Here is a 19,135-nt window from a genome sequence, read left to right on the forward strand (position 1 = left end):
CACAATGGAGGACAAAGGTAAATGTATCCAACAACTTGACACACTGTGCAAAGAACTACATCAGTGTGTTTAATAAAAATGACAACTTACATTTACCAAACCTATAACATCTAGTTTGGAAGCAATCGAATTTGTAAATATTTGATTTTATCAAGCGTTTCTTCCCATATCAGAGTCTTCTTGAGCTCATTTTGATTTATTTTCAGAATTGATGCCTTCATAATGGATACTGGAGCATCTTCAGAGCTGAACAGCTGCTTTGGTTAGGTATGATTTACTTCCTCTGCTGGAAGAGCTTTGGAACGTGGTTCCTCTACTGCCCACCTGCCCATCTCAAGAGCAGGAAGTTAAAATCTTTCTAGGAGTTGGCTTCCTTACAGAGTTTGTGGAAAGAAATATTCCTGTCCAAAGTTACCTTCAAAGTCAGATCCTCTAAACTGGGCCAGACTGCTCAAATCAGGTCAGGAAACAGGTGTGAGTGTTTAAGGGAGGGACGTGTGTTTGGTGTGTTTCTTGCTTTTATGTTAGTCATGACAAAGCTCAACAGTGTCCCCTTGTGGTATTTGAGAAGCATTGCTGGATTTCACAGGTTTTGTACAATGAAACTAAACATTTTAAACATATATGAAGGTTAAAAAATAAAATAAGAGTACAGGTAGCACTTTAAATAATCTATACTTGATCTGCACCATAAGCCACTTTGGTCATTTAAACTCACCTTCATGCTACAAGCCAGCTCCATCAGTTTCTTGGCATTTTCTTCAGAGCGGTACCTTTTTGGGACGGGGACACGAAAGAATTTGAGAGCGCCCTCGAAGTCTGTCTGCAGTAGATCGTCTTTTGAAGTCTGAGGAAAAAGACGTGATGTTTAATGAAACAGAGACTTTAAATACCAAATTGAAAACTGCTACTACACATTTTTGTGCTCTGAGAAGTAGATGAAATTAAACTTTGGAGGCAAATCTTTAACAAAAAGTATGTTCACTCCATCCACCACAACACAAAATAATGACTTTTCCCTAAAACTTGGCTACACTGTTATAACTTTTTTTGTTTATGCTTGCATACTTTACTATTGATGAAATTTTTGTTTGTCGATTCTTACCTTCAAAAGGGCCAGGGCTACATTGAAGATCACACTAATACCCTGAAGAAAAAAAATCAAGATTTAGTTGGTCTGAAAGAGTTGATGAAATTATTAATTGATTAAAAGTGCACAAGAACAAAATGTTTTCTTTAATTTAAAAATTTGTTGGGAACAACTGCTTTGGTGTTGAATTTTTGGAAATGTAAAATTTTCCTTTTAATTCACCCCACTCTATTGGAACTTAAATGGAGCTGCTGTATTAGGACAACCACAATTGTATATTTTTTAAGCGGAGTGTACTCAGAAGCAGATTTTCTGCATTCATCTAATATTTCCTAGTTCTATAGCCTACTGAAGCATCACACCATCATCAAATTACACTTGTAGTAAGCTTTTGATTTTACAAACTACTAATGATGAAACAATGCATCTGGGATCAAATTTACTTCTGTGGATGTGTTCACTTCAATTTTATATTAAAAAATAAAAGAAAAATTGATTAGGATTACAGTAATCTCTTCATCTAGTCAAAAAGCTAGATGACTAGCTTTTTGCATGTTTCAGCATTTTCACAATTTATCTTTAATGATGAGCTCCAAATCTTGAAATGGTATGAATGATTTTGAGCTTAACTGTGTAATGTAAGAAGAAACATGAGCCGCACTTAACATGTTTTTCCTAGCCTTCCTCTTGATAAAAGTTGTATGAGTAGCAGAAAAAATGTCATGTCAGGCATGACAGGGTAAGTCACTGTGAAACAAAGTTTTACTACAGTAAAAAAATGCAATAATATTTTTTTAAAACTTTCATTCTGCATCTTGTAAAAACAGTTTACTGATAATTAAAGCAGCAAATTATCAGTAAACTGTTAATGTGTGACAAGTGGTGTGGCACAAATTGTCACACCAAAATGTGTTGCTGTCAGTGTGACCTAGTAGATCTTTTTGTCCATTCACTGATTGAAAAAAAAATCTGATTTTTGCATGTGTGTCTAGCCGATCCCTTCAGGTTTTTAAAACTTTTTATGCTGACTATAAATGAGAAAGTGTCATTGCTGTTAAGTAAATCAATATAATCTGGCCTATGGCTGCAGTTTTTCTGTTTCTAGCTACAATAATCCTGCAAGACCAATGCAGTTTCTCCTAACATCTCTGAACTGTTATCGCTATAGAGTTTCTGTGGATACCCACCTCACACAGTAGCAGGTCGATTATATGGAAGACCATGTAAAGAGGAAACTTGGCTGTGAAGAGAGTTAGGAACCACTGGGAAGCGTACATATGAGCCTCCAGACCCACATTCAGGAAATGGTTGTACAGATCTGGTATGTACTCCTGATGAAGACCAAAGAAAACAGAAACAGACAGACAGAAGAGAGGAACAGCATTAAACAGAGGATGGCGATGACAGCAATAAAAAAATTTAAAATAAAGCTCAAGGGAGTAAATGTCATCAAAAACAGTCACAAGATTGTGGGAAACACAGCCCGAGATATGCAAATGTGATGCACGAACCTGCATGAGTCTTTCAAGCTGGAAGAACTTGCAGTGCAGATCTTCAAAGTTCTGTTTGAACAGGTCCCTGAGCCCGTAATCAAACATGATCTTCACCAGAACACTGAAAGCTTGCTCCTCTGGCATCTAAAGAAAACACAAGACCCAGTTATGAATGTCTAATACCTTTGAATTTTCAAAGTACAAATAAAACATTTCACTGTGAATTAATGGCTTCTGCAGTAGTCAGCCTTTATTGAACCTCCAAAAACTACAGACCAAGGTTCCAACATATTTTCAAGTTAAAAAAATAAAATAAAATTTTCCAAACTCCACTATGCACGGTTCTCAGAGATGTATCTTCATTTCAAAATAAAAATTACTGACTGTATTTATGGTACATATTTACATAGTGGTGAGGATTTTATATGGAATGTCCAGAAACAAAAAACTACAAAGAAAAAAGAATACAAGGGCAGAAGGTAGGTAGGATACAAGTAAGGGAAGAAAGGAAGGACACAGTAGCACCGATGGTAGGAAGGAGGACACAAAGGAAATACACAAGGACAAAGAAGGTAGGACATAAAGAGGGAAGGGAAGCCAACACAAGGAAGAAAAGAAGGAAACAAAGAATTAGTGCAGGAGGTCAACAAGTATAGATAGACAGGGGTTGGACACAAAGATGGAAGGAATAGGGACAGGTGGAAGGTAGGAGAGGACATTTACATAATAGGATAGGGAATAAAGTAAAAAATATATAAAATTTCAAAAAATATATTTTTATTTTCTACACTTTTTAAGACCGGAAAAATAATAAAATGAAATTTCCAAACTTCAAGTACGTGATGAATGAACGGACAAATACAACTTTTATTAAATAAGGAGTAAAGTCTGGACATTTTTTTTCCTCATAACTTTTAATCCAATCCTGCAAAATACTCCCACAAGGGGGCAGTGCTGTCCTGTTTCTGCATTCCACTAAAAATAAGGTGCAAACCACAATGAGTAGGCAGAAAACTCTGAATATGTTTGTACAAATAAAAATATTGTTAAAAATTAGATCTAACTTATGTAGTGTCAAAAGTATATATAATATTATGTATATAAAATATTGCTTGACGATGTCTGCTGTTTCTCCGGATTGCTGTGTCAACTCACGTGCAGCAGCAGCACTGCAGCCAGGAAGGATTGTCCCTGGCAGTAGCCAATCTCCTGATCATAAACAGAATAAGCCTGGACATCATGCAAGACAAAGATGTATAGTTAGCAAAGGCTTTTCAAAGTGAAATAAAAACAACTTCACAAGTTGAAAGTAAAAAAAAAAAAAGTAAATCATTTACACAAGTCTATTTGTATCAGATCTGACTTTGGAGAAACAAGAATGTAAAGAAAAAATGTAACCTCAAATCATGTACTGCAAGTTATTCTAAACATGTCAAAATTGTTCATTATAAAAGCTCTTTAAATTAAACACAAAAATATTGATTTCCAAAGATGCTGCCTGACTACAATATCAGTAAAATCAAATACTTAAAATAACAAATAATGCTAATTAACATTCAAAATATAAAACTCAACCTTGTTATTTAATGACAATGAAGTCAAGTAATAAGGGATGGATGATTCATGATGTCTGGATACAGTTAAATAGACTCACAGAAGATGTTTAGGAGAAATTTTAATATTTATTCAAGCTGAGAATGAGATACGAGAGAATTGGGGAGTAATGGGCTGTAGTGGCCTACTGAACTAGTAACACAAATAATGAGCAAAAGTCAAAAATATAAAATGTGAATCAATCCAAACACAGCAAAGGCAGAAACCTGTGAATTATTCAAACGCACCTCAGGAGCTGCTTGTCTGAGAGTAAATGAATGCCCTCACTAGAGCTATGCATAATGAATGACATTAAACTGAAAAGTGTAAAAAGGCTGCAGTCAGTCTACTCGAGTAGTATTACAGAACTACAGCGCTGCTGTGAAATAGTATTTGCTCTCTTACAGATATCTTTTGCTTCCTTGTCATGCTTAATTGTTTCAGATCATTGAACAAACTGCATGTCTTCACCACGAAGCACATTTTTATAATAAAGGCCTAATTGATGATAGCGTTAACCGATAAGAATAACTCAGTTAAATACGGCGACAATGTCAAGTTGCAAGATGTTCATGTGCTCCTCCACATAAACTAACTGTACTTTGACTCTAGTTTCATGTGTTCAAAGAGAAGCTCATTTAGATTTCCCAGACTTCATGAACTCGATGAACTGCCCAGTCTGAATCAAACAGAAGTAATTAATACAGGGCATTAACAATTCTCACTACTGATCTGCAAACCTGTTTGTAGTGTTTTCATTCCCATTTTAGTTACAAGCACAATTTTCACTTTAAGAAAATGTTATGGTTTGGTCATTTTCTTTTACTATTTAATCTTTTTGTTAAGCATTTTGTCAATTTGAATATGGATTCTACATGTTTTATTGTCAATTTCTTTTAAAGAGGTCATCTGTAGGAGCAACGTATTATTGGTGATGTTTAGAAAACAATCTCACAAATGCATTTTGTTACTATTGTTTTTTTATCCTCATCATTACCATATCATTAGTCCAGACACATGAAAAGGTCCATAGTAGAGATAAAACAAAAACATATGAAGGATTGGCGATATTTGGATTATATGAGTTATTACATCTGATTTCCCTTTGGGATAAATAAAGAGTTTTTGAATTGACCTGAATTAAATTTCTGAACATGATTTTTTTTTTGCCAACTTCAAAAATGTAATCAAACTACAAAGGTTAAAAATATATTTAACATTTCAGTGTGAGATTATAAATATTTTATGGCTTTTAATGCCTATTTGTCAAAGCTGCAAATACATGTGGTTGGTGTGGTGCTCATTTGCATTCTCTAAGTTCAAACAGAAACTCACCCCTATGTCTGGATTTTGTTTGAAATATAGAATAAAACGTTCTTATTCTTTACCTGAAAAGTGCAAAATATGTCTGATTGCATCAGCATCTTCCTTAGATAATAACTCCCAGAATTAGGAAGAGATTGACACATCAGGTTTTTGTTTATTTTAGTGCAACTGCAGTTAGAATGAGTCAAAAAGGAGAAGCGTGAGCTTCCGATGTGTTTTTGCAGATGTATTAATAAACAGTTTACACCTCATTTGGCGTGCAGCTGCTGCAGCAGCTTTGTTCACTACATGATGCCAGTTTTATGACGGAGAATAGTTTGTGCTGCATTAACAACCTCTGTGTGTGTCGGCGTGTACTGGAGCCCCACCTTGCAGATTTTGTAGAGCGAGTCTTGCCCGTCTCCTCCAGTGTCTTTGAAATAGTCATGAGCGGGGAATGTCCTGTTAATGTCTCTGGTGATTGCACTGTCCTGAGGAGATTCCTAGCAGAGAGAGAGAGACAAAAAGAGAAATGTTACAATGTAAAAAGGAGTTAGAAAGAATGTAGCAAAGACAACAACAAAAAAAAGAGGAGATGATTATTGATGACTGTTATTTATTATCAGCCACATTTGTAAAAACGTCTTCCTGGACACAGCTGTTGTAAGTGATCTTCAACATGCAGGGGCCCCACGCATTGTTAAGAAACGTGAGGTAGGAGGAAAAACTGGCAGCACAGAGTGTTCTCCTCCACCGCACAGACCGTCCACCGCTTCATGTTTCTTTGCAAGCCTGCTCATCCCACTTCTAATTTTATTCAGCTTTATTGCATCAAAAGTAATTTTATTGTTGCAAAGGTGGTGACACAATCCACCGGATGCAAGACGGAAAAAACTCGGAAGTTCTCACAACTTAACGGTGACTGGGGTTTTACTACTAAAATGGCATGTTATCAACGACAAACCACAAAGCTAACTTACTTCATATCACTATGACTCCGCTTCAAATGAAATCTCTGATACAATGACCTGTTTCACAGTGATTAAAAGGCCTTCTGATAACTAACAGACAGACTGAAGTATAACTTCCTGACTGATACTGAACTGGTTTGTTTTTAAAGGCCAAACTTGCAACACTGACAATCTCAGTTGTAATAATAGCTGATGTGGTAAGATGTGAATATAACTTGATAGTTCTTCCTTTCAGTTTGGCAGCATGATTCATTGAGGAATAAACTGTGTTTTGGTGTGTTGTTTTGACAGACGTGAGATCTGATTTAGGCATTATGGAGGAACTGAAATCAGGTTTCAAATGAGTGGAGAGCACTACATTTTGAGCTAAATGCATATGACACGCCCTTATAACAACATTTTGAACTAATTATTATATTTTTTTTTTAAAGCAGAACAATGAGGAGGAACTGAAATCAGGTTTCAAATGAGTGGAGGGCACTACATTTTGAGCTAAATGCATATGACACGCCCTTATAACAACATTTTGAACTAATTATTTTTTTTTTTTTTTAAAGCAGAACAATGAGATCAGCAGTTTTTCTGCAACACACCAAATGAAAGTTTAAAGCAAATAATCTGGCAGATATTGAGCAGCTTTAGTAAAATACCACCAATAAAGTTATAATCAAGTTACAATAAAAGGGAAAGGTTACTAAAGTGCTCATTTTGGGACTAAAACACAATAAAATAGTTATTACAATATTTTGAAACAAAGTACCCAGGACCAACTCCTTCTACCCTGAAATAACCTTGATTGCTAAAAAAAAAAAAAAAAAAAAAATGAAGGGAGGAAACTGATGTTGGCAGAATTTTTCAACACCACAATATACTAACAAAACGATAGATTCCATCTGGAGCCAGTTTGAACACAAGCCTGGGGAAACCTGTGCCTCATATCTATTTGAAGTGATGAAAGACCACCACAGAGTAAGAACCACACTCAAATCAGTAAGCACTCCTTAAGAACTGGGCTTGATTTTCAAAGATTAATGATGCCTCATTTTGTTATCGATTACCAACACATTAGGAAAAAATTACCTTTGAATAAGTAATGTTACCAAAAGACAATTTTATTAGGAAATAATAATGTTTAAAGGCCTCTTTGTGCATAATGTGAGATGAGATTTAAAATCTATATGTAGTTAGTAGTTTATGCAATGTAGTCTTATTATTTAGAGGTTAATTCAATGGCCAGCTTTGAGGAAAAGCTACTAGTGATGGCACAATTTTCAGTTAAACCAGTTTTGACTGATGAATAGGTTGGAAAATTTAGAACCATATCTTTTTCTCATCAGTGAAGACATCATACCCGCCTAACTACTGTTGTGGGAAAATAATTAGCAAGCACTGCTAAGGTGCAAATCACTGAGTCAGGTTTATTAATACCCTGCACAGAAAATAAGAGCTTGGAAAGGATACACTGCTGAACAGGTCAAAGTGTGAAGCTTCAACAGGAGGCAGGCAGCACATCAGTTTAATAGGAAGAGTAGAAGGGGGGAAAAAATCACGAACACTGAAGAGAGTACGAGACTCTGGATCATTCCTCTACTGAAGGTTGTTTCACCTTCAGTAGAGCTGAAGGTGAAAACCCTGCCTCAGACAAGTTCCCTCTGGGAATGTTTATAAACATAAAAGAAAAAATAACATAACCATCAGATGAAAAAATATGCCTCAACATTACTCAAGCCTTTAGGACATTTTGTCAAACTAGTGAAGGGGCGAATTGGCCCAGTGCAGACTTCGATAGATACCAACAACTCTAATTGGGAAATTATTATTGTTCATCATTATTGCGAGATTTTTTATTTTTTTTTAGTCATGACTATTAGGACTTGATTAACTGCAGTTAGTGTGAGCTCTTTAGCAATAAGATTGGAATATTTGAAGTGATAAGTGTTCTGAAGTGTGGACACTAGTGTTCTATTTTCTCTTTTAAAACTTAGTATAATAAAGTGGTAAAATGAGCAACTAAGGATTGGGTCCAAGACTGCAAAAAAATAAAAATAAAAAAAATCTTAGGACTTGATACTACAAACCTGATTAGCAAAGGAATCTTAAAAGATCCTGATATCTCTTTTTCCAGAGGAATTGAAATAAATGGTCCAGTGTGAGGGGCATATTAAACTTGACTGCAGTTTCCTAGTAGAAGATAACAATCCATGTTTAGACAAGCAGCCACTTAGCCATACTTATCTGAAGTGCTGAGAGAATGAACAAAGACCTCTGACTTAATGGTCAATTAGCTTCCCCTCTGTCCGTCTGTCTGTTCTGTTGAAGAGCAACTTCTAATGACTGTTGCGTGAGAGGCGAAGAGCAAACATATCCAGAGTGTCATGCTACTGTGCAGAAGCTAGAAACGGCACAAAAATAGGTGTGCATTCAGTAAAAAGGTAATTAGGGTCATATTTTGGATCATATTACAGCAAACCTATTCCTCAAGCACTTAGTAATCATCACTGATACTAGTTTTTCCTGTTATTTGTTGAAGCAGAAACTGGAATCCAGGAAAGAAAATAAGTGTTTAGAAAATCCTACATGGTTAATACAGAAAAAGATGTGTTGTTAAGGCTGAAGAATTCTGCTTTGCATCTATAGAACATTGCCAACAGTCTCAGCATGTATGGATAATTTGCTTAATGTTTTATTTTTAATTCTATAAATAGGGTAAATAAGATGCTGAGTTTATAGCTTTGACAAGGACATGATGAACAATTTTAAAATTGGAGCTTTGATTTTAAGACATTTTGTGGTGTCTGGTCAGAATTACCAGCCTGTATTCTAACTCTTTAATGTTAGAATTAAATAATTGCTATATTTAATTCTGCTATAATTAAATGAGAGAGAGGAATTAAGACCATTTGGAATAACAGTACTAAGGAGTTGCTTAGTAGATGAAAAAGCACTAAAGTTTAATGACCTCACCCCTGAAAACCTACCGCACATCCAGAAAAAAAAAAAAAAAATTCCAGTCAGTTCCTGCAGAGGCAGAATTTTCTGGACGTAAAACATGTAATTAAAACACAAATAATGTCCAGTTGGCAATTAGATCCCATTGAGCTGTGTGCATAAAAAAGATTAATAATAATTTGCCTCCTTATAACCAAGTAGAGCTACAAAGCTTTGACTAAAATGTAAATTTAACAGAATTCAAATGTTAATGTCCTAATTATTAATTAAGATTACAAAGAAGTACATAAGAAAGTGAGAATTACCATAAAAACCTGAGCTATAGATGTTTTTAACTGATTGCCTTTTTTAAAAAATCCAACAAACCTTTTCCTGTGAGTGTATGCAGCATATATCTGTACCAGTTGCTTCATTATCACTTACATTTTGTTTTCCTCATTAACGACCTTAAGCATTCTGACCAGCATGCTTTACCAGCATAAAGCCTTAAAAGAGAAGACATTATTAGTGTGCTAGAAAGAATAGAATAGAATAGAATAGATAGATAGCATTTATTGTCATTGAACAGAATTCAACGAAATTTCCATTGCAGCTCCCGTGCAAAAGGTCAAATATATACAGCATAAATAAGAGAGTGACAATTATATGAGAAATATTACTGCTACCAATAATACTACTAATAGTAGGTAGATTGTAAAGGAGAACTTATAACTGTGTTACATTTGCACACAACAATCACAAAAATATCAATACTGTTATATACAGTATGTATTAGGCAGTAACACGTAACTTTACCTCAGTGTGTATTTTGAACTTGCATTGTTTTTATTTTGACAAAGCAATTTGAGATGTCTTTATCTCTTAAGAATGTCAGCATATTTCTAAAATGCCAAATGGGCTTAAAGTGAAACAGGCATTGAAGCTATGCTAGCCAAAAGTCTATGTACGGCTGCTTAGATCGACTTTCAGCATTTTTGTTCTCCCATCTCATAAAGATCTCAGTGACTAAGCTGAAAAAGCTCATCAGTGATAATGATATTATGACAATGGAGGAAAAAAAAGAAGAGTGAGGAAAATGTTGGTATTGTGCTCGTAATATTGAAATTACATCCATTCTAAATATTGTCCTAATGTTGTTATGACATTAGGACAATCTCACATCCCACAGGAGTGCTAATAGATTGAAAGGCTGTTGGAATACAGTGAGGAGTCATGCTGAAGACACCAGCTGGAGATGAGCTTTGTGAAATGGACATTTGTTCTGCAGGAAGTAGCCATTTGAAATTAATTACACTTTGAGCATAAAGGGATGAACGTGGTTCACTTAGTACCAATTCAGTACCATTTCAATGCCAGCGAATCAAAGTGGTTAAAGTCCATCAGGAAAATATCCACAACACCATTGCGCCACCAACAAATAATAAAATAGATCCATGTTTTCATATTTTTATACCAAATTCTGGACAAGCAACTGAATGTTGCCAATGAAGTTGAAACTCACTGGACCATGACTTATTTTCCCAATCAGCTACTGTCCCATGCGAACAAGTGTAGATAATAAAGTGGTTGATGATTATATATCCAAATGTATGTGATTTATGTATGCATTGTTAAGTTGTATTTGTCTTTTTAAATGTTTGAAAGTTCTTTGAACGTGATATTAAACATTAAAACGGGAACTGAAATTTACCAAGAAAATAACCAGGGTGTATTAATCATTTCTTACTTGTGGAGAGCTTTTAAAACATTTTCTTTTCTGACTACATTTATTATGCATAAAAATAGTTAGAAAAGTGATAGATGTAATACACAATAAGCAGCTGGTTTGATAGCAAGGAAGTACACCCATAAAAGCTAATCAACCCCATGACCCAGATGCTGTTATAGAAAAGAGACTAACAAAAAGGGGAAACAAGAAAACTTCCAAGCAAGTGAAGTCCTGGAACAAAACATGGTGTTCTAGCAAAATTACTACCTCTTCAACAGAAGTCAGCCATAAATAGGAAACTGTAGCCTTTGCATTTAATTGCGTGTCAAAAAGAAGGAAAATAAAAATCACAGAGTTGAGCTTCTATGAGAACGCTGAGCAGCAAGAACTCCTTTGTTTATGTCCTCGATTTTCTCTGACTCGACACAAAAGCCGACATGTCATTTTGTTTTCCTTTCTCTGCTCCTAAAGAACCCTGCTGAGACATCAAAATGGCATGGCATGACATTTATCAGGCTTGCTACAAGCTGAGGATCCAAAACCTAAATAACCCTGAGTGCAAGGTTTTTACTTCTTTATGAGAAAACCTTTGAATTAAAGACAAATTTGTAATGGTCCTAGCATCACTTTTACAGCCATAAGAGTTGATTACTTATCCTTTACACAATAATCTGTCATCAGCAGATGGCTAAAGCTTAGCACTACAGTAGTAGCCTGATGAAATTTTAATGGTTTAGCTTATGCCCTTCATTTTGTGGTATTTGGAGGAAGCTACCCTGCTGCCCCAATAAAACACATCTAAAAGAAGAGAAAGTCAAACCATATGTGCTTTTATATTTTGTTCCTTTCTTCCCCTGCAGTTGGTCGGAATTTACTACTTATTTATCTAGAAAATGCAGTAAAAAACAAACAAACAATGGAACAAATGTCATGAATTACTCAGCTCCCAACGAGATAAGCTGGCAACTATTTGCTTTTATCTCAAGATAGAAAAGATGACAAGATGTTCTGCTTATTTACTTATTCTGACACTTGTCTGCATTAAAAAATAGGCTGCATTCAAACATTCGACTGAATCGTTTCAAAATAATTTGAGAACACTTCGATAAAATCATATTTATTTGTTTAGCACAGACAAACAACGTCTATTATTTACAAAACCATATCGCATACAGGGCGTCACGTAATCAGAAGTCTCACTCACATTCATCAACAGCATAAATAAACATGTTTTTACTTTTAAATATTAACCCAACATTCACAGTCTAGATAAAAGCAGATATCTCTCCAAAAACGTAATAACAAATTGAACACCCCTTATGCCATGTTTTGTCTGTGTTTAACAAGGTGATTTTGAAGTATCAAACTCACAAGGTCTCATTGTACACAGAATTTACTATAGGCAGAAAAAAAAATCAACAAGGTGAATCTCCTGTCTGGAATGTTAAATTGGCAGTCTGTTCTTGTCTGTTGAGAAATAGTTATTTGTATATTTTAACTGTTTATCTTTTTATAAGTTTGAATATGAGATTATTGTGTGGCTCATTAGACAACAATGGTTTATAGTTCTGCAGAAAAACACAAAAAGACCATTCAATACCTGAAAAAAATTCTGCAGATTTAAACTTTAATATTACTTGGAGTCGTTGACCCAAGCTGCTCCATTTGGACTCATTTCCACAACAGATAAAAATTTTAGGTCGTCTCAGTCCAAGTACTGCTTATCCACTTAAAACGGTTTGCCAACTCTGGAATATGCCAGAAGAGGTAAAAAAAAAAATAATGCAGCAAGTGCAATTCTGCTGGATAAGGTGCAACCACCTCCAGCATGTTTAGTTACAATTAAAAACAAAATAATTTAATTAACCTAAGTATTCTGGAAATACAACAGAGACATTGTTTATGCAAGTCAGTCCTGTTTGAATTAGTTTGATTATAATGCAGAAGTATAAAATTTGTTTAAAAAATGACTTGGTTCAATCATATGGTTATTGTTCTTACTACTTTTTTGCATCATGAGCTCTCCAAGCTCTAAATATGCTTAATTTTTGAGGGCATGGAAATTTCCTCCCAGCCACCAATGCCATTCCCGTGAGAACATGTAGGGTGATTGTTTTCCCCACAGGAAGAAGGGAATGAGTGTATGTGACCAACGGAGAGCACTTTTAGGCATCATGGATTGTCTTCAAACATCTATTGTTTTAAAGAGACTGTAAAATAAGCGGCTATTGTACCAAATCTTTCCAAACTAAAATGGTACAAAATGACTACGTTTGAAGCAGAAACACCACAAAACCTACACTTCAATAGGAAAAAACATAAGACAAAACTAGTTGTTTATGTAGGCGGCACAAAGTTTTTTACTTCTGAGAAAAAACTGAGCTTGGGAATTAAAAAAAAATCAACTATACAAATGTTCTCTGATAAACATTCAATCTGATATTTTCTGGAAAAAACAGGTAAAAACTAAGATAGTAGCACAGAAGATGATACAAACTGGTACAGGTGTACTATTTTTGGAATGCTTTACAAATAAAACCACTAATTATTTCAGACATCTAACAGGTACAACAAATGAGACCAATAGAAACCAAAAAAACATTAAACAGTCAGAGTCTAGCCAATGGTCGAGTCAGTGCCTATCTGCACACATTCGTTGTCTCCATTGTGCTTCAATCACACAGACACACGAGTGCAAGACAGAAAATAAACAGTTTGATGGGTTCATCTACATGATTTTTTTTTCTGAAGTTGAAGCAAATTAAAAAAAAAAAGTGACAACTGCTTTGAATACCTGAAGCAACACTAACACTTTAACTTCTTTAGCTACCAAAGGAGTAAAACTAAAGTTTGCCTCTGGAGAGGAATCATTTAAAAACAGTCACATGCCTTTTATTTTAGCCCTCACTTAATGTTAAAGAAAACCACTTTCCCCCAACAGTTGACTTATTGTTTCTAGTTTTTAAATAAAGGCAACTTTATATCACAATATGCTCGGAAACAGTCTTAGACATGCACACAAGGCATCACTGACGTGACACAGTGCAGTAGACAGTGGATAACATTTTTGTGTAAAATCACTCATATTGCAGATCTTACACTTGGGGACAAGATTGGACCTTCTTTGGCACATTACTGCAGACGAGATATAAAGCTAAGGAATGTTTACTTTAACGAACAAGAGTCTTGAAAGCTCAAAACACATAACTTGACAAGTGGAAATGAACAATTAAGCTCATTTAAATTTTTTTTTTTTCCTGCAATTTGTTTATACTAATGTACAGAAAAGACAGTACTAACATGCACACAAATCTTCAAGTCTCACACAAATCTTCAAGTCTCACACCAATCTTCGAGTGGTTTTGCATCATATAGGTCCATATTTTCTTCTTCTTTCTAATCAAATACGGCACATGTATCTAAAAGTAGATACATGCTAATTTAAAAACAAAAAATGTAGCATTCAAATTTGGTTTTTGAATTAACTGCAAATATTTAATTGAGGATAGGCTTTAAATACAAAACTTAAAGTAAACCACAGATTGTAAGAACATATGGATGTAACTTGATAGAAAATATAGCCTTATTCTTAATAGATTTGTCTTTTTCTGTTCAGACCTACAAAATACTTTTTTACAGTCAGTGTTGGAACCCTGCTATATCTCTGAATAAAAGAAATCGGTAAGTTTAACCCCCAAACAATTTGCAAAGAGGATATGGTAAAAAATATGTTTTCTTTGTTTGGCAAACATATTATAATGCATAAGCAAATTAAGGTGCAACAGAACTGGTAAAAAATGCTAATTTCATGGGAGAAGTGCCACAATCAAATAAATAAGTAATTAAACACAGATGCATGCTTAATTAAACCGGAAACTAACTGCTAAAATAAACACATGTAACAAATATATTAATTACAATTTTCATTTGATATGAAAATTGTAAATTTAAATAAATTTTATATGTAAGTATATAATACTTACATATAAAATAAAAAATCATAGTGACTGTGATATAGTCAGTCATAAAATAGTCACTGGAGATCATTAAGAACATTGGATTGGATTAATGCACAACAAACTACTGACCAATCACTATGTTTCAGAATTAGCCACCACTCAATGACATTATGTCTTTAAGGGTTAAAAATTGAATAAATAAATGAATAAATAATGAAATATTTAGAATTAGAATTTTCTTCAGTAATTGATTATTTAATGAAAACATTTTATTATTTAGTTTTAGAACTATTTAACTGTTTGATTTTAACATTGTGGACTGTAGCATAAAACCTAAAAGAATTACACAAATATTGGAATACTATTTAGAGATTTTGACAATATCATCAATTGAAATGTCAAATAACTAATTAAAGAATGATTTTATTTTATTAATGACTTATATTTTTGATTGTGACTCTTTTAGCATCAATACTACTGAACCCTACATTTGATTTTTGGCAGTTGAGCAGTCGTACACCAAAGCTAGGTCCTTTTAACAAATAACAGGTACACAGTGCAAACCCACATTTTCAACAGACATTTTAACAACATCAATAAATAACATTTATTTAAAGATCCGTTTGACTCTGCTTGCTCTTTACAGACAGTCTCATTAAATCACATCAGCTCCTTGAACTGATTGGACTGACATCTTTTTTTCCTTTTTAAGTGAAATACGACAAATTGTGTTCACAGCGAATATCAAGTTGCTCCAAACAAAGCTCGTAAAACTTTTCATGAGAACTTTCTGCTTCTATCATCATTTGGTTGTTTGGACAAAATCAAGCATTCAGTTCCAAAAACAACATCAGCAGATAAACATTATGTCCAACATTTAAAGAATTTACTCCCACTGAGAGGACATAGAGACCTTCTTCTTGTTCATACCAGAACACTCCATCTGTCAGCCTCCTGTCCATATGAACTTGTGTTCACATCATCAAACGAAACACCTTGAAAGGCTAATATGGACTCTTTTTCTTTTCAAATTACAATGCTTTTCATTTTTATTCTCTGCCTTTGCTGGCTTGTCAAGGGAGAGTCAGAAAAAGCACAATCAGAAGGATACCTTCTTTCATCTCTTAAAAGCAGATTTTAAAAGATTTGAAGAGCCGAAACTTCATTTTAGCTCCAATAACATTTTAGCATTTGTGTTTTTCTCTCCATTTGAACTACACATGACATGTTGTGCCAACTCTGATGTCTCCATTGTCATATCCATACCACTGCTTTGTGCATCCCTTTTCGACTGAGCCAACAAACGCCTTTTTGGTTTTCCCAACTCCGAAGCCATCACCTCCGCGCCGCAGGCAGAAGGAGCAGAGGCGTTTCAGGCCCTTTCTAAATGCTGAGTTGGAAAGGCTGTAGATGAGACAGTTGCAGAAGCTGTTGCTGATAGCCAACCATGTCGTAAGAAACGAGGCTGCAGGGTGGTGGTATATTCCTCCGCTCTCCAACAGGAAGTACAGGATGTAGGGCAACCAGAGGATGTAGAACACACTAGTTATGCGAAACAATACCATAGCGTATCGCTTGTCAGGGTAAGTAGACTGCTGATACTGAGGCTGGTGGTGCTGGGTCTTCTGCGATTGGGACAATTGGGGAAGCTGCTCTTGCTCTACCGTGGTGCAATCTTTCATGACTGCTCCACCAGTCAGTCCAGGACCCTGCTGTTGTTGTGGTCTGTAGCGAGCATGGCGCTCGCTGATCTCCCGAGTGTGCTGTCTGCAGATCTTAAAGATGTTGGCGTATGTAAAGCAGATTGTGAGAGCAGCTGGAGCGTAGAGCAGAGCAACGATGAAGGTTGTGAAAGCCGGACTAGTCCTCCACTCGACCGCACACCACTCGACCACGTCTCCATGATAGCCAGGCTTCCCCCACCCAAGAAAAGATGGGAGGAACACCAAAGCAGAGTAGAACCATATCAGAGCGATGCAGCAGCGCACTCGACAAGGAGTGACCAGAGATGAATAAGTCAGAGGCCGTGTGATGGCGATGTAGCGGTCTACGCTCACGCATGCGAGGGACACCATTGAAACGGATTTCAAAACTGAAACCATGTACCCAAACACCTGGCAGGTCAGTTTGGGATCCAATCCCTGCAGATGGTGAAGCAGAGACAGGGAGGGGAAGAGGCAGCTGACTCCCACTAAAAGATCTGCATATGCCATAGTCTGGATAAAAGCACTGGTGGTGTGCTGGCTGAGCAAAGGGGCACAGTGAAACACAAATATCACCACCAAGTTGCCACAGATAATAAGGATAGTGAGGAGGAGGATGACAGATACCTCAAGAAGGCATGTGCTAAAAATTTGGGAATAGCCAATTTCAAGTAAGCAGAAGGGAGCGGATAAATTTGAGTCCAGCGAGCTTTGGTTCAGGGAATCCAGGGAGGAATTCATGATCTCAGGCAGTAAAACACATAAGGGGGCCCTTAAAGGGAACAATAAATCCAAAAAGCCACTATTATGCCTGGTAGCCTGGCTGTCTTTATCAGCAGTTTGGTTTCAGTCCAAACAAAGACCCTTATGCCCCATTTCAAACACAGGAAGGATTGAAAGGGCAGATAAAGGTGTCAGAAAGTTCCCTGGTGTTGTCCTCAGCACTGGCACGGTTACAGTACTAATAAGGTAAAAATCTTCGTCTGGAGGTTCCCAGGTAAAGGCACAGAGGAAGAAAACTGCCAGGAATGTGACTCTTATGAATATTTTGATGTCCTCAATCAAAATAATGTCAGATGCAAATCCAGAAATCTCAGACTGTAGCTCAATTTGTAGTCCATCAGGTCACTGATAAAGCCTCCAGAGAAAAGTCATTGTTTAAAGAACTGCATATTGTGGGAATGATTAAGCATAATCTGCTTCTTATTCTGTCCTTCAAACCACTTTCCCACTTTTCTGGCTCTTCTTGTCCTCTTCTTTCACCAGGCTTCCATCTGCACTTATTTGAGCGTCAGCTTCTCTTTGGTCCTTCACTGCAAGGTCCCAGCAGAATACTTTACGCTGATACAAAGTCAGCAGAGTGTAGTGTTACAGACATCAAAAACCAGTCCTCACAGAGGTGGAGTAAAACACACCCGTAGATTTATTTCCCGCCTTAAGAGCAGCAACTTCGTCTGGTGTTGAAATGTTAAAGGCAGGCATACCGATGCTGGGAGAACCCCTCTGTGTTCATTTGTCCTGCTCTGCCGCCTCTCTCACACTCTGTCTCCCTCCTTCTGCCTCTGTCTACAGAAACAGCAGCACTGAAGCCCCTCCCAGTCTCAGTGCCTCCAACCAATCATCATCCACAAAAACACGAGACTGTTTCCTTCCCCCAACCTCTCACATTTACTTTTTTTTTTAATGTGCAAATTTATCTAATAATCACGGCGAGATTGAATCAGTCTCATGCCGCCAAAATTAGTAACAATCATGCAGTTTGGAATTTGGAAAATCATCACTTAAGTTTAAGGGGGAAATAGAAGGAATTTTATCTGTGTGAATGCTGCTGATATTTTTAAATTTATCTCATCAAGGACAAACATAACTTTTGAAATATCAGTATTCAATAAAGTCTTTTTCATGTGCACCAAGGCCAGTTGCTAGAATGAAATAGTACACTTTAAGCATAGTTTAAAATTTAAAATCAAAGAGTAAAGGTAATTGTCTTTCAAGTTTTTCCCCAAAACCCCAATGCTCCAACAACTCTAGCATAGCTTTCAAATTTTGATAATTATGATATACTTCAAATGTGGGCAAATTTATCTGCATGACAGAGCACGGTTATAATACAAAAATATTGCCTCCAAAGTGTCTTCTGCAATTACAATATTGCACATAATGTTGCAATGACAATTGGAATTCAGTACATACGGCAAGACCGCTTGTTAGTAATATACATGGCCAGTTGGATAGCCTTTCAATGTCATTTAAATACCTGATCCAAAAAGGGAAATACAGTAAAGAATATCGGGAGTAATTGAAATTGATATTATCATCACAATAGTCAACAATAAAATGGTAATAGTAGTTTAATGATGTATA

General features: G+C 35.9%; 2 protein-coding genes across 3 annotated transcripts in view; both read right to left on the bottom strand.

Moving 5' to 3' along the window:
• The window catches only part of rabgap1 (RAB GTPase activating protein 1), a 73,882-nt gene that overhangs the window by 20,420 nt on the left and 34,327 nt on the right, over positions 1 to 19,135 (bottom strand). For both annotated transcript variants that reach the window (XM_032569976.1, XM_032569975.1), the window contains 6 exons: positions 5,871 to 5,984; positions 3,739 to 3,813; positions 2,602 to 2,727; positions 2,278 to 2,421; positions 1,106 to 1,147; positions 719 to 847 (listed from right to left, as the gene is read on the bottom strand). In XM_032569976.1, coding sequence (XP_032425867.1) covers positions 719 to 847; positions 1,106 to 1,147; positions 2,278 to 2,421; positions 2,602 to 2,727; positions 3,739 to 3,813; positions 5,871 to 5,984 — 630 coding nt within the window. The remainder of the gene's footprint in view (positions 1 to 718; positions 848 to 1,105; positions 1,148 to 2,277; positions 2,422 to 2,601; positions 2,728 to 3,738; positions 3,814 to 5,870; positions 5,985 to 19,135) is intronic.
• LOC116724344 (probable G-protein coupled receptor 21) lies at positions 12,211 to 18,438 on the bottom strand. The gene has a single exon (XM_032569977.1). It carries the CDS (start codon positions 17,510 to 17,512, stop codon positions 16,283 to 16,285), a length of 1,230 nt encoding a protein of 409 aa, XP_032425868.1. The 5' UTR covers positions 17,513 to 18,438; the 3' UTR covers positions 12,211 to 16,282.

The sequence above is a fragment of the Xiphophorus hellerii genome, chromosome 8 (genome assembly GCF_003331165.1).
Source record: "Xiphophorus hellerii strain 12219 chromosome 8, Xiphophorus_hellerii-4.1, whole genome shotgun sequence".
In the NCBI taxonomy this organism is placed as follows: domain Eukaryota; kingdom Metazoa; phylum Chordata; class Actinopteri; order Cyprinodontiformes; family Poeciliidae; genus Xiphophorus; species Xiphophorus hellerii.

Excerpts from the sequence above, each read along its gene's own strand:
- LOC116724344 (XM_032569977.1), bottom strand. The coding sequence starts at position 17,512 with ATGAATTCCTCCCTGGATTCCCTGAACCAAAGCTCGCTGGACTCAAAT.